The following is a 15,679-nucleotide window of genomic DNA, read 5'->3' as shown; positions in this document are numbered from 1 at the left end:
CCTTTTCTTGACTCTTCATCCAGCGACAATTGGGTCGCCATGGCCATTGTTTATGCAACCAATCACATGAGTGTTCCCCACCATCTCTGCTATTGATGTTGCCGACTTTTGGCTACAAAATGTCACCTACACCCACAGGGCTCCGTGCCAAATGCTCGTGGATTGCAGCCACACATTTTTTCCGCGAGTGATCGACCACATCTTGCTCTGCTCCTCAACACAGCACAATTTCTCCGCTTTTTGTCATCCGCATACGACGGGTCTCACCAAGTGCCGAAGTCACACTCTCGCAGACATGTTATTATTATTGGCGGTGGTGGTGGTGCTGTTATTATTATTATTATTATTATTATTATTCCATTTTATTGGTGGAGGGCATCCGGTGCCACAAAGCACGAGTACAAGTCTCTGGATTCTGCAGAATTCTCCCACACATTGTCGTTGTGGGTTGATCAGATCTCCGTGACTGTGACCTTGCACTACCTACGTAGCATTTGCATACAATTCATTGCACCATGACACTGCCGGATATTCACCCTTCTATGTATGCTTTGTGTCCATGAACCCATGTTACTACTGGGCATGCTATTTCCTGCCGCTACAGTGCTGCCCGGCAAATACGCACATGATGCCATTGCTCTTGCCGACCCTGCCTGCTCTAATCTGTGTGCCTTGCAAACCAACCAGAAGCACGTTTGTGACAGCCATCATAAACACACCCGTTTCGCGCCCGGTCCCTCGGTTCTTTTTAGGTGTACAATACTCATGGATTCAAATGTGACATCAAAAATTTTAGCACGACGACTTGTATGCGCAATTGCTCAAGATAAATCATGTTGTGGAGAATCTGGCCGCTAAAGGTAGTATTCAACAGTTATAGTTTAGTGGAATAGCGGGATCGAAATGCCTACGCGCAGTGCATGAAATGACCTGTAGTGTTTATTGTACGCACGCTATTTTTCAGATTTAGCGTTATCGTGTTTGCCTGGTGTACGTAGTGCACATAAATTATGGCGGCGGTTTCAGACACTCGCTCCGAACTGAACTTGGTGTTGCTGTTGAAGGTTTCACTTTGTTCACAGCAAATGACTGTTTTAAATAGCTTCACTTCCCTTCACGCAACATTGACGACCAGTATTATTATTTGAACAGTTGGCTGTATTTTTTGGTGGATCGTCAGCGCGCGGCGGCTGGTGCGAGTGCGAACTGTGATGTCATGTTCTCCGAGGCGCATGCAGGGTGCATGTGTTCCTGTCCTGCTCTTTCCTTTCTCCACCTCCCCTTTCATCCCACTCCCCGCCTTCCACAAAGCCCTGATGCTTTACCCCAGCCGGGAACATTGTTCACTGCCGGGGCCGTTTGTAGCGGCTCTGGCAATCGTAGTGGGGGTTGAGTGGGTTGAGATGCAGGCGACGGCTGGCATTGTTGGCATACCCGTTTCAGGTGTATGCAAAGTCGCCAAACGTCACCTCCTCTAGTTCACGGCGTGGCCGCTACATGCTGCAGTTTGTGAAAATGCATTAAATTCATTATTGTTCTCTCATTTCTTCCTGAAACGAAGGTTGTTTCTATAATCTCAGCACCCTATCTTTCAGTTTGGCTGGAAATCTTGAGGGCAAAAATTTTGTCCAGTATCCCTGTAAAGGGGTACTGACACAAAATTTTGCGGCCGAGATAGCCTGCTGGATCGATTCCTTTGAACATGTGTATATCATCTGCGAAATATCAACAGCGAATATAGGTCGGAAGGTATTTTAAATGAAGTTTGCGTGAGCGATCGACACCCTTGGGCTATTGACACCCTCAAAGGTGACCCTTGGTGACCCCCTACTACCACACTGCAAGTTATAATGATGTCATAGCCGGGCTTTTCTTTTTTTTTTTTTCTTTTTTTTTTTTTTTTTTTTTTTTTTTTGCCGCGTTTGCTCCAGCAGCCTACTTCTGGGCGGCTGCTCGCGAACCGCACGAAAGTGCATCACAGTTATGTGCTGACGTGATTGGGCGCTGCACCTGCTAGGTGGTGATAGTTGCACCTGGCAGCTTGTTGTTTTTGAAACCGAAACTGACACTGGTCGGTAATGAGGAGCCTGTAATTAATTATCTGTCGTGCACTACAGCAAACGATGTGCCGTGTTATGACTAAGAGCAAAAAGAGACATTGCAACAAAAAAACATGAGGCCATAATTTTTGTCTCAGTAGCCCTTTAACGCATTCATCCAGTCCTCTGTGATGCCACATTCACACCTTGGGAACTTTACAAGTTTGGGAATGTAAACGCTATGCCGCTATACTAAAACTTGCTTTCATGCACTGAACATTTGCAGCATGGTAACGCTATTTCCTTGACCCCCATTATCACGCTAACGCTAAATTAAAATTGTCTATTGGCTCTGATGTAACTATTGAAGTCGAAATTTGTGGATATGGAACGAACTGAAAACAGTGGAAATGAAAGTGTGTGCTTTGCTTAGCCCTAATTTCTTGGGTTTCAATCTGTGAGCACAGCACATTCTGTAGTGTATGTTTGTCAGAGAAGCTGCTATCTTGGTAGGCTGGTCCTTACCGTGTAGTGTGCCAAATCATGGACGTCGTCGCCTAGGAGAACGTTCCCGTCTCCCCAACCATGTCGTTTGCGAGTGACCTATTTCACCTCTACAGGGTCAAAGTCTACCACCTTCCATTCTGGCGAGCATGATTAGCTGCACCGAGAAGGTGCTTCCACCGCTGGGGCAGTGCTTCGAGGCTAGGATGATATTCCGAAAGCAAGACCCGTCACCATACCAGAACACGACTATGCTATTCTGTGCGTGAGCTATTGACCATGTGGTTGATGCTTGAATCCCAGTGTAAATGCATCTTTAAGTAATTGCGCCTTGCACTTACTTACATGACTGTATGAACAAGAACAAAGGCAGCCAAGTAGCTCTGTTTCTCTGCTTTTCGACCACCTCCACAGCTTCATGTGAACATTCCTATACGGCAAGGAAAAAAAAAACGGGGTTTGTCTAAACACACTGCTCATACTTTGGAAAATTGAAGTCCCACCAAACCACTGAATGTATATATAATCACCTACACTGTGGTTCCTGTGAGTTTATTACCTCATGTACACATTATCAAGCATTTAATTGTGACATAGTGTCACAACATGCGATATACAAGTTTTATTATAGAGGTGGGGCATTTTAATTACACATTGTGTGTTCCATATGAACAGTAGCAATAGGCTTGAACGGTAGCTAAACAAGGAGTTCAGAATTCGACTGCAGTGGTGACAAAGGCAGCAACACTACCCTTTTTACCATTCATAGCTTCCTTAATGCTGTTGGCTTCGTCATGCTTCATTTGCAGCACTCTTTCGCACTGCTGTCATTGGTGTCTGCAAGTTCAAGGGCACATCTGTGCTGCTTTTTGGAGGGGTCCATGATTTGGCACCCATGCAGCCACGTTATCTTTGTTGGCTCAGTCTTTTTCGCCCTGGAATTCGCAGTTCATGCCTTGCCTTGGCATCATTCTTTCTCGTTGTGCACTGGTCGTGTACCCGTTGATGGTATTATTCACCATGCGCAGCATTCTCATCATGGTGATGAAATTGTATAGGCGGAGCGCAGCGCCTATAGGGGCACCACCGAAAGCCGCGTGTTGGTAGCCGTTGGAACCGCAGGTGGCCATCGTGCCGGAGGCGCCTGCTTTCACTGCAAGCATGGGTGACCTGTGTGCGCAATTTGCCGCTTGTGCGCATCCCAAATTATTAATTCTGTGGTCACCGTGTGCGCAAAGAAACCGCACCTTATAATAGTGGACCTGCATCCGATTTCACAGCTTTATGGGACGACATTGTCACCACACGTGTCAAGTGTTTGCCAAAGATCATGGCCTCAGAGATCCAGTGCACAATCTCGGAGGCCATGCACAGACGAGCATCAACAAGCTTCCCTATGAAGCGGTGCTCATCATAAATACGCCACTTTCTTTATAATGTGCTAATGGCTTCATTTACATGCCGTGCGTCTTATAGTAGATTTTGAGGGAGCGCTGTCGCGCCGGCGAATGGGTTTTACACGTGCGGCCACGTGAAATGTCAGCATTGGTAAAACTTCCAAACCAGCACAGTAAACTTGAGAAAAATAGCACGTATAGGACTCTGACAATAATTACGTCAGTTGAGTTTATTGGAGTTTTGATCTTTCGTTGTTCACAAAAAGCTGGCGGCAGATCCTGGTGTTCTTCGTAGGCTCCCATGGGCTCCCATCCTCTCTAAAACGTCCATAAGGTTACAGAGAAGTGGAAGAAGCAAGCAATTAGTTAAAAGTGCATATTTTCAATATTCACAGTTTGAAAGCAAACACGAAGAGTGGTCATAAATATTGTTTGTAAACCACGTGCTTCATTGCAATCACTTTCAAAGGAGATACAAAAGTAGAATGAAGCAACATGAACATATATTCATCAGTAACATGCAAAAAAAAAAAGAACAGTTGTGGCTAGCACCACTGGCAAGAATAAAGAAAGAAAACTTGAAGGTTTCATAATCGACCCCACGCATTGCACAACTTGTGTAAAGTGAATGTGCATTAGTGACAGACATCAGGACTTAAAGTTCGGCCATTTCCCAATACCATGAAGTCATGTTAAGAGGCATTCAAGACGAGGTTTAATGTCCTGTTCGAAGCCTTCAATCACAGCTGCCATGTTTTACAGCCAATATGCAGATAGCTGAGGCGAGTGCACAGCATTCTGCACTGAAGATCGCATGCCGTGCAGCACATGTGTGATTCAATCGGCGGTTTTCTGAAGGTGCCGTTACCTGCTTTTCAAGACGGAGTCCTTTCTTTAAAGTGTCTAAATGCAATTACTTCTTCATAGCTTTACTGGTCTGGCTTTGCGCTTCGCATCATCCATTTTTTTTTTTTCAAAGAGAGGCATCGCGTCTCATGAGTAACAACACCCTCATGGTGGATTATAGCTTCCAGAATTTAGACGAGGCGACCAGCTGTAAACTCGTTAATCGTTCTAACACTGCCGCAAACAAAGCACGATTGCTTACCTTTTGTGTCGAACAGCGGCAATCCTCCGCCGCCATCGCTGTTGCTCGTGAAGTAGCATCGGAAACTTGCAGAAGTTTGTTCCTGGTGAGATTTTGTACATGTTCGAGCTGCCAATTATGCAGCAGTTGTTTCTGGGCATTGCTGAAGGGTGACCGAAGCGCTAAATTGCGATGGAAGACACAACTATCACAGCAACTACAGCACTCGCCTTGATGCTCACGGGAACACTGCTCGCCAGAGCCCACGTACGCTTCCGAGCCGTGGTGACAGCCGGCGTTGTCGGCGCATTGCGCATCGCCTATAGGTGTGAGGCTTCTAGTCTGCCACGCGTAGGGACTGAATGATTCATGTTAGGGACCTTCTTCAATGTGGGGTACTGTGCACGTCGTCTACTTGTGAGACAACGGTTGCTTAAAGGAGTACTGGCACAATACTTTGAAGGCGACATAATTTGTGAGATCGATTTGTGGGGAAGCGCACACATCATCTACAAAATATCAACGGCTAATGTAGCCTAGAAGATATTTAAAATCAATCTTAAAAGTGTGTGCTGCGCAACTGTACATGATATGGAGCACCTCGCAACATCAACTTGGTTTGAGTCTAAACAACCAGCTATGCCACAAGTTTATGCTGGCTGCTATGCTCCTTGCGTGCACTCTCTGCCACAGTTGTCAACGCGATGCTCATGTACACAAGACGCCATGCTTGGCCAGTGCATCACTTTTTCATGTGTTCACGTGGCCAGCTGTGTTTACAATAAACACCCCGCTAGGTCCTGCCTCTAGGCCGTTTCACATGATGCAAAACACAGTGATTTTCAGGATGTGAATTTGCTTGCAGCGAAAAAATGACCGATCCCTCTCGCTGCAGCAGTCAGCGGCAAGCATAGGTCGGCAAACTCGCTTATGAGTCAACTCACTTAGACTCACATCGAGCCTTGAGTCTCAGTGAATATGACTGAGCAATATTTTGGTGAGATTGAGTATGAGTGAGTCTGAGTGAGGTTTAAGGGCAAAATATATTTCATGAGTGAGTGTGAGTGAGCTCCACATTTTTGCTGACATATAGGGTCCTATCTACTCAACTTCGTCATTACTATCACGCCTTATGTCAATTCTCATTTATACTGACATCTACTCACACATACTCCAACGCACTATCGTTCATACGCCAGCTCAATATTTATTGATGAGAGGCGTGATTGACAGGGGGTCGTGCCTTGAACTACACCCCGCAAACTCTTTCACAGGAACTTCTTGATAAAGATATCTCATGTGAGTCATCTCTTTGAATAAAAATGTCCTTACTGGATTGCAACCACTGATAAATCGTATTTGAAGGTGCGAGATATTGGTGTTAATGAACATTTGCACAATGGTCGAAAAAGCTGATTATATGCTAGCAGACTCATGAGTTGACTGACTCAGATCGAGCCATGAGTCTGAGTATAAGTAAGTTCGAGTGAGTAATGTTTGGGTGAGTTTGAGTTCCGGGTGGGAAAACTTTTAATGAGTAAGTCTGAGTGAGTCCGGTTGAGAAAAATTTTGGTGAGACTGGGTCTGAGAGAGCTCCACATTTCTTGCGAACTTATGATGGTGAGCAATCAAAATGTTGAAAATTTTTCGCTCTATTCACAGCGGTGGAGCGATATTTTTGGTTGGGACCAGTTAAAATTGAAAATTGCGCTGATGAGTTTGTTATGGTTATGGCCGCTCTTGCGCTCTTCAAAATGAATTTAAATTGGAGAGTATTTTTTAAATGACAAGAAACGCATGCTCTTTGCTACTGTTCACGAAAACATTGTCATCACATACAAATTGTTGCATTACATGTGAAAAATCATGCAGTGTCAAACACGAAGAGTGACAGCAAGCATCCTTGCGTGTCACGGCAGTTGCAGATCCAAAATTGAAGCCCACGTGAAATGAAACCGCCATTAGTGGCAGTGGCGAGTGGCACGAATAGAGCAAACGGAACAATTTTTTTCGCTGCAATCACACCATGTGAAACAGCCCTCTATTGGTGCTCTCTGAAACAAAAACTTTGACTGGGTCCTATAAAAACATCTCCAAATAATTAACTGTAGCAAGCTCAAGCAAATGCCTTTTATAGCCTTAACAACAATATAGGTACTTATTGTATCAGAAAAAAAAAATGTAAAATTTTCGTGTTTGCACTCCTTTAATATGGGGAAATCGAAAGAGACTGCCCCAAGGATAATGGCACTGACGAACAAGGCATGCACAGGGCTTGCACAGCCCCGTGAAAGGCATTACCAAGTCTTACCAAAGCAAGGCAAATAACAAGACACCGAAAAAGGAACAACTAAGCACAAGTGCAAACACGCAGATGTATTGACTTGCCCAACTAGCTACTGTGCCCTGCTGCCTTCTTAATGATAATGTGTTGCACATTGTTAGCTGGTAGCACGAGGCTGTCAAACCTGCCTTCGAACCTCATGACCATGCCACTGACCATTTGTTCCCTGCCATTACCCTTTTTAACAGGTTGTGCACCAGGAACTTGCCAACCTGCTTTTCCCTTTTGCCTGTTCTATGACCTGTCCAGTTGCCAGATCGGTACCAAATGACAAACCACAGACAACTGGCTGATCTGCTTCCATATCCATTGAATCATACACACATATACATAACTCGGCCAATTTGCCATCCTATTTCATATATGTCGTCATTGCTGCTCTTGCTGGTTGCTTCCATCCTGGGACAATTTTGTTTGGTCTATATGCCTGTTCATCAACCCTTGTTGTCATTTGCCTCAGCGTGTGCCACCGACCCTGTGAACAATTCCCCATCCCACCCACTCACAGTTCACCTTGACCTTAGCGCTTTCGGTCCTCACTGCCTCAATCTCACCTCTCTTCGTTTCCAACGAGCTACAGACTTTCCCTGGTGGATAGCTGATGCAATGAATGTCTTTGTCTCAATACTATTATGTTTTCACTTCCTACAAACCAGATACCAGTGGAACTTGTTCCTAATAGTGCTCACTCGACAGCACTCATTGACACCAGAGTCCAGATGTCTGTTATGGGGTTAACAAAGTTTCGAAAGCTGCCACAGCACGAGCCGACCACGTTGGTTTAGGTTGCTGTACAGTCCATATCAGCATTGCCACTCACCACACTGCCATTCTTCTTAACTTCGCTGCATTTTTCTCACGATTCACTCCATCATTGCCGATTGTTCCACCAGTAGCCTCTTTCTGAAACTTCCTGCCCAGCCGTACTGTCCGGCCAAAGCCTCGAGCAGTCTGGCTATGACCAGCTGCGTCTGCCTTCTGAATCCCTTATGTTCACCGACCTGCTCACTTCCCATCCAGTCCTCGATGCTCTATATGTTGTCATCGCACCAGTCACTGACCTCTTGTAAACACATGGTGTCGCTATGCCCCCCCCCCCCCCTCTGTCAGAAATTACGGCTTGGCAAAATCAAATCCTTTCGAGAGATATCTCATTGGCACTGTTCAGTGCTGTTTTATATGGCCACTTAGAATTAGCAGTCGTTAGCTGCTCTAACCCTTCCAAACCTCTGCAAGATGTTTCTTGCCACAACGACGTGTTTAAATGCATGATCTCATGATCTCATTGAACCTCTGGCTTGGGAAAGTCGCACCTCTCTGTTGCCTCGTGGCTACCTACCACCACATCTTTGACATGGGCAAGTAAACTTTAGGCTAAACTTAATCTTTTAGAATAACAGAGAGCTGAGCTAGTTGGTAAGTATCCATTCATTTGAAGTAGACTATCCTCGCATTGCATTGGCCACTGTTGCCGAACATTTAAAGAAGCCCGTTTTGCTAATCCGAACATGGTCGCAGAAAACAATTGGAAAAAACGTGTCGTAGGCATTCCTTACATTCATTGCATATCTCACAGGCTAAAGAAAGTGGCAAGTAAATACGGCATTGATGTTGTTTTTACGGCTCCAAATAAGCTAGGTAAGATTTGTGCCACTGCGCAGAGAAAGAATGAGCGACTAATAGATAAGAAGTGGACTGACATTTGTTCTGTAAAGCACACCAACAAAATCACTCATTGCCGTATAGGTGTGGTGTATAAGGTTCATTTTAGCTGCTTGGGGGCTCATTTCCAGTTTTCCAAGCATGCTTGCCAGTCAGGGAATATTTTATAGTCATCAGGGAAAACCTAGAAAAGTCTGGCAATCTCGAAAAATCAAATTAATAGACACCTTACATATGTTTACTATACGGAGCGATAATGGAGGTCAGAATTTCATTCTTGAAATTTCATCGCTGTGTCCACATTGTCCTCTGCCTCTTCGTGATCTGTTAATATGCTGCTTCCTTTATAACGAATAAAGAGTTTGTACTGTGGGGTGAAAAAGATCTGCATTTAGAATTACAGCCACGTATGGTAATACTTTCTTAAGCCTCCTCCTTAGGACCCCCCCCTCCTTTTTGTTTTTTTTACCGTGACGGACATGGAGGGAGGCTGATAAAGGTCTCCTCAAAGGACCCCTTACCAGGTGTGACAATTTTTAGCTGACGAGCGCAATGCATGCACTGAGCGTTCACGATTACGTCTGCCAAAATTTGTAACGCTACGCGCCGTGTAAATGGGTCAAATTTCAAGCTGAACTCTGCTTGCCTTTCTTCTCGCGGCCGCGGGCCCAGAGAATGAGGGGTTGACATACGTGGTGGAATTACCCTACGTAGATGATAGTGCTGTGACGTTGCTCCTCTACGTAGACGACTGTGCTCTGACATCACCAACAGTAGCACGTGACACTGCGATAATTGTTTGACATAGACATGTAGTTTGTGTAATTCGTTGCTTGAATGTGCGTTTTCTTTTTTTAATTTTTACTGCGAGTCGCAGCGAGATTTGAGACTAATCTACCTCCGTTTCGCACGCGTTCATGTTCTCGGCTTTGCGCATCGTGAAGACTCCACCCTTTACAACGAAACTCATTTTCTACCGCGTTCCAGTGCTCATTGGGCTCATTTATCCTCCCGCGTCTAACTAGATGTTCATGCGGCACACCGCTAGTCTCGCGTCCATACAAATTTCGCAGCTTTCGTGCTCAGTAATAGGTGAAAGCCAAGTGATCGCGAGGGCGCATTCGGCATAACTTGCAGAGATGAAGCACAAAAAATGCCGCCACAACACCGCTCGCGTCTCGAGGGCTCGGGCCGGTTCGGGCACGTCATGCGCTCGTGACATGACAAGTTGATGCTTATGCATTATGTGATCCTCCTGCTCGCGTGCTGAAGAGAGCAGGGAAGGGATTTGGCTTGCGAAGGCTACACGGGGCGAGCGGCAAGGGTTTGCAGCTCACCTCCTCGCATCATGGTTTCGCGCCGCTACAAATTATTGTTTTTCTCAGCTTCTAACGGACCAATTAGAAAAATTCTTGTGGCATAATGCTCTTTATTGGGCTCGCAACAACTTGCAATGTCTAACTAAAATTCGTTAGGTCACCTGGTGAGGGGAAAGCCCAATACACACACAGCAGTGGGCGCAACGTGAATTCAAAATGTTGATATTCCAGGCCAAATAAAGGAGCCCCGAGGACTCCCACCCCTCCCCCACTACCTTTTTCTTTCCTCACCAAAAAACTTCAGCATAAGTGCCTGCCACATATATATTAACAAAAGAATAAAAATAAAGACCCAGAACAAGTGAACGTATTAGAGGCACTACATTCTCGTTTCCCATGTCCATTCAACTTCCCCATTCCAAAGGAGCAGCATGGAACCCCGCCTGCGGTGCATCTTTTCATTCCTTTTTGGCAGGTGAAGCTGAGCAGGCAACAGTGAGTGTCTCTTGCAAAATGAACAATTCACATCAAAATTTAAGCACAGGCTATTCAATACCACAGCCTGTTTAGTCAACTACTGTATCAACAAAGGAAGGAGCACACTGATCCGAGCAGCTTGCCTCGAGGTTAACTGCCCTATCACCTTGTGGCAGCTCTCTGTGAGAGTATGCCCAATGTTGAATAATGCCCCTGGCAGCCAACCCACCACTTCGTTAAAAAAAAAAAGGTCATTTCAACATTGCGCTATGCTTGTCACCTTTGCACGCCATGCATGACTACAAACTTTGGTTATGATGTTTCCAACTCCGTCTTCTGTCCAATGTGTTTTACCAACAAACTCCAATTTGCAAAGTGTGCAACTTTCTATTGGCAACCTTACTGCAAAAAAATGTGTACTCTGCGTGCAATATTTCAGGTGCGGGATGCGTTCGAGAAGTACGACAAGGTGTTCGTGTACTCGGTGTCCAACATGCGCAACAGTAAGCTCAAAGACGTGCGCCAAGAATGGAAGGACAGCAGGTGAGGACAGAGATTGTAGTAGACTAAACAAGACACGAAGGTTTGTACAGTCCAAGGTTTCTTAGGTTATTATGTGTTTAGAACAGATATTTAGGCCTTGTGAACATTGTGCCAACAGTGGATAAGGGTATAGGTTGAGCTCATTGGTTTCCATTCATTGCATGCTTTCCTGAGTGAAACTGAATAAGAATGTTTATGACAAAAAGCATACAAAGGGAGAGGAGGTATGTTTTTCTGTCGTAAACATTGATGTCCAAGTTCGCTCAACTTGGCACAAAATAAACTGACCGTAACAATGTGTAACGTAGACTTGCTATTGTTTCTCACTTTTTTTTATTTATTGTTACTGACCTTTCAACTTTCCAGGCGACAGCACTTGTTGGTATTCATTAACGGGCCTCCGCTGTTGTGCTTTGTACGCTCCACATTGGTCGAGCTGTGTGGAATCTGCTAGCAGGTGTGATGTGAGGCCTTTCGATATCTGCTCGTGTGTCGTATTTGGCCACTGGTATCAGCCTGTGCTTGTTGTCTTTTTTTTTACCCCTTGAGGGTTTTCGCCGTACATGTATGGCAGAAGCTTCCAGGTACCAAAGGGTTTTCGCTGTACATGTACGGCATAGCATTCATTTTTAAAATGCGCGCTTTTTTCGATCATTTCTCTTGATTGGTCTGTGCTGCCACACTTCGGGAATACGTGGAATTTTTTTCATGCGCCGATGTCTCTCCGTTGTATTTCGTTTTTGCTTCCCAAAACTGCGTGCCGGCTGTCGCTTGCCCATCCGAACGCGTTCGTGGTGCAGCCGGTTTACAGTGCGCGCCTTTTTCGACCATTTCTCTTGCTTTGCATGTGCTACCACGCTTCGGGAATACGTGGAATTTTTTTCATGCGCCCATGTCTCTCCGTTGTTGCTTTTTTTATGCTTCGCAAAATAGAGCACTGCGCGCCGGCTATCGGTCGCGCAACCGAGCGCGCCCGCGGCGCGGTCACTTTCAAACGCACGCCTTTTTCGATCATTTCTCTTGTTTGGAACGTGCTGCCACGCTTCGGGAATACGTGGAATTTTTTTCATGTGCCGATTTCTCTCCGTCTTTTTTTTTTTTTTGCTTTCCAAAGAGGCGCGGTGGCTTTCAATTGAGCATCAGAATGCGCGCACACAATCCGGCTGGTTTCGGTTTCGTCCTTCGGGTGGTTTTCGCTTCTTGCGCCCGCGAAGCAGATGGCTGTTCGGTTTGTAATCTCTCAAAGGGTGACCGCTTGTTACTATCTCGTTTATTGCTCCCCTGGTCGCGATTACATCTGTTTCCGTGCGGCGCTAAATTACACAAACGACGCCGCTGTGATCGCGTTTCCTGTTTTAGGGTCTCCGAAAAACTAACTATGTCTTGTAGGCGATAAGACGAAGGATTACTGTAGCTTTTTTACTCATTTTGCTTTCCTCACGGGCGTACAACCATAGAGCTTTCTTTCGTGCGCTCACCGACGCAGTTCGCACGCTATGGAAGCGCGCGCCGGTTGCTCGGCTGCTGGTGAGTCGAGCAGCGATTCTTCCGATGCGGACTATTGTCCATATGCCGAATCAGAATGTGATTCGTTGGATTTCAGTTTGTCAGACGAGGATTTTTGGACGAGTTCAGGCTCCGATGACGATCAAGGAGCGACATCTGAAAAGCGTGCGTGGCGAGCCATACTTCAAAGACTATCACACGCTGAAAAGTTTTTAGTGATAGAGCACGAACATTTTTAACCGGAAAAGTACTCTGGTGTGCTTATTTTTGTACGTCTGTGAGCTATGTTTAATACAATGCATAATTTTTATTTATAAAAAACTGTTCAGTTTTTTTTGGATTTTGCTTGATTTTACTACGAATAAACCATGTGTATGTAACAACAAAAATGACTTTTTTGTCACTTTACGGTCACAAAAAAAAGTTTTAGAAAATTATTTTCTGAAAGAGAATCGTCTGAAGAATTTATTTCAGCAATAAAAAAATTACACATTTTTGGACTGGATTTCGCGTAAAAATTCGACCCTCAAAGGGTTAATGAAGGATGTCATTCACTAACACTGTTACGAAAAAATATGTGAAGCACTTAATTTGCGTTGACCTTCTTTTCATTCGTCCTCATAGTGACTGTTAATATTCGTGTTTGTGACCCGAGACGCTACATATCTGTTATCGTGATTCTCCTTGAAAGTTTATGACACTTTGTGCAGCAAGTTCTTGCGAACGGGACTTTGTTGTGATGTCTGTAGCTTGCAGCACTCTTAGGTGATGGTGCGTGGGAATCGCGCAAAACTTTCGACTTTGGCAGGGAACTTAAAGAACAAAGGTGGGCATACTAACTGGATGTGAATCAAACCACAGTTGTTCGGTCGTATTCCAAACGCTGCCGTAGGTTTCAGAATACAGTGGTTAGTCATTGAAGAAGAAGTGTTGCTGGCTTTGGAGACATCCCTTACCCACTCCACTTTTGATCTCGTCTCCATCGTCTTGTCTTCGTTAGTTGGGAAAGCTGCATTGTAAACCTCCACTGTTAAGGTGTGATTACAGTAGAACCTCGCTTCTGAAAAATTGTGCAGTTCCACTTGAAAGTGAGGAAGTGAACAAGATGTCAAAGGATTTTGTTCTTGCATCAAGCTTTAGGGTCTCCATTCACTCAGTGATCGCAAGCGCATGCTGTCCTCTCCTTTATTACTTAAAGTATGCTGCTTCTCCAGCATGGTGTAAGAAAGAGTTAGGTGCTGACACTCGCCGCTCCTCTTGAGGAGAGGGCGCAGGCAGATTGTGTTCGCTGGTGACCTTGAGCCACGAGCAGTTTTCGCGGCGCGCATTGAGATGGCGCTACGGTAAGGGGTCTCAGGGGTTCGCGCGACGCTCATTCTGAAATTCGCGCGCAAAAAAAGATCTTCCTGAAAGCTTTGTGTGCATGACATTTTGTGATTTATAAACGCGTTGCCCTGTGCCTGTGAGCCCTGTCAGTGCATTTGTTTTGCTAATTCGTGTATTGTGATTGAGTGCACGTATACCTCGACGCTGTGTATGATGCAGAGTACCCTTTAGCGGTCTTGTCGCTGGCTGCACCTCGAAATGGGCAAAAAATGTTTTGTCCCGAATTGCAAGTCGGGTTATAGGACTTGTGCAAAGCGTGTGTCGCTTTTCGATGCTCGGGGAGTGAACCAGAGCGCTTAGATAAGTGGCGACGGGCGATTCCGAGAGCAGACAGAGTTTTGGAGCATACTGAACATGTGTGCGCGAAGCATTTCCCGGAAGAAGCGATCTCTGCAACATATCGTGCAGAGTACAAGGGAAACGTCCTGTTGCACGCCCGAAAGAGACCTACGCTCTCTTCGGATGCTGTGCCTAGCATTTTCGACGGCTGCCCAAAATACCTGACCGCGCAGCAAAGAACCAGGAAACCTCCGCGAAACGGCAGGCTCTGCTGCCGCCTTCTCGGAAGCAACGGGGGTGAAAAGGTTCAACTGCTTCAGAAGTGCCTTACCCGACCGCTGAATGTACGCCAAATCTATTGCACGTAGAGACAGCGACTCCACGGCATGGCGATGCTGAATCAACGGGCACGCAATGCAAGAGGCCGCGTTTCGACTTCAGCAGCGACGAGCCTCCTCCACGTGAAGAACAGGAGGCTTCTGAACACAACACTGACAGTGTGAGTGGCCTATGCGCTAACCGACTCACGTCTTCATCAAGCCGGAAAGGCAATTTTGTGTTTTAAGTTCAGATGCCACTTTTTGAGCGGCCTCATCTATGCCTATTAGGACAAAGAAGCATTAAATGTTGTAGAACAATCCGTGAACAGAAATCATTGTACATACTACTTCTCTGATGCAGTTGCGTTTTTTTACGTTCACGGTATTCACGTGATTATAATCAGTTTGCCAGGGGTTGACCTTCAGGACCCAATGAAGTTCTTCATACCATATCATGCAGCCGACATTGCCAGAGGCCAAAATGCAGCAAATGCGAGACGCTAACCGCAAAACTGGCAGGGGTCGCGTGTCTATTGAAGTTCTTAATAGAACGCGTGTCAGTTTCGTGATACATTGGTTGAAACTTGTCTGACGAAGTTTTTTTTTTTTTCGTTCAGTTTGCTAAGCAACTAGAGCGCAACAGCGATATCCACACGCAGACACTCACACATACACACAAACACACGCGCACACACAAATGCACACACGTATACACACGCGCACGCACGCATGCACTCACGCGCAATACGCACACACGCACATGCATACAGACAGGCACACATACGCACGCACGCAAATGCACAGACACACGCACAT

At 45.6% G+C, this 15,679-nt stretch overlaps 1 protein-coding gene across 1 annotated transcript in view; it reads left to right on the top strand.

Moving 5' to 3' along the window:
* The window catches only part of LOC119383986 (mRNA turnover protein 4 homolog), a 34,825-nt gene that overhangs the window by 4,124 nt on the left and 15,022 nt on the right, over positions 1-15,679 (top strand). Inside the window, exon 3 of the mRNA XM_037652270.2 lies at positions 11,269-11,372. Within this exon, the coding sequence (XP_037508198.1) occupies positions 11,269-11,372 (104 nt within the window). The remainder of the gene's footprint in view (positions 1-11,268; positions 11,373-15,679) is intronic.

The sequence above is a fragment of the Rhipicephalus sanguineus genome, chromosome 2 (genome assembly GCF_013339695.2).
Source record: "Rhipicephalus sanguineus isolate Rsan-2018 chromosome 2, BIME_Rsan_1.4, whole genome shotgun sequence".
In the NCBI taxonomy this organism is placed as follows: domain Eukaryota; kingdom Metazoa; phylum Arthropoda; class Arachnida; order Ixodida; family Ixodidae; genus Rhipicephalus; species Rhipicephalus sanguineus.
The sequence above is the reverse complement of the archived record's forward strand: the minus strand, read 5'-3'. Positions and strand labels throughout refer to the sequence as shown.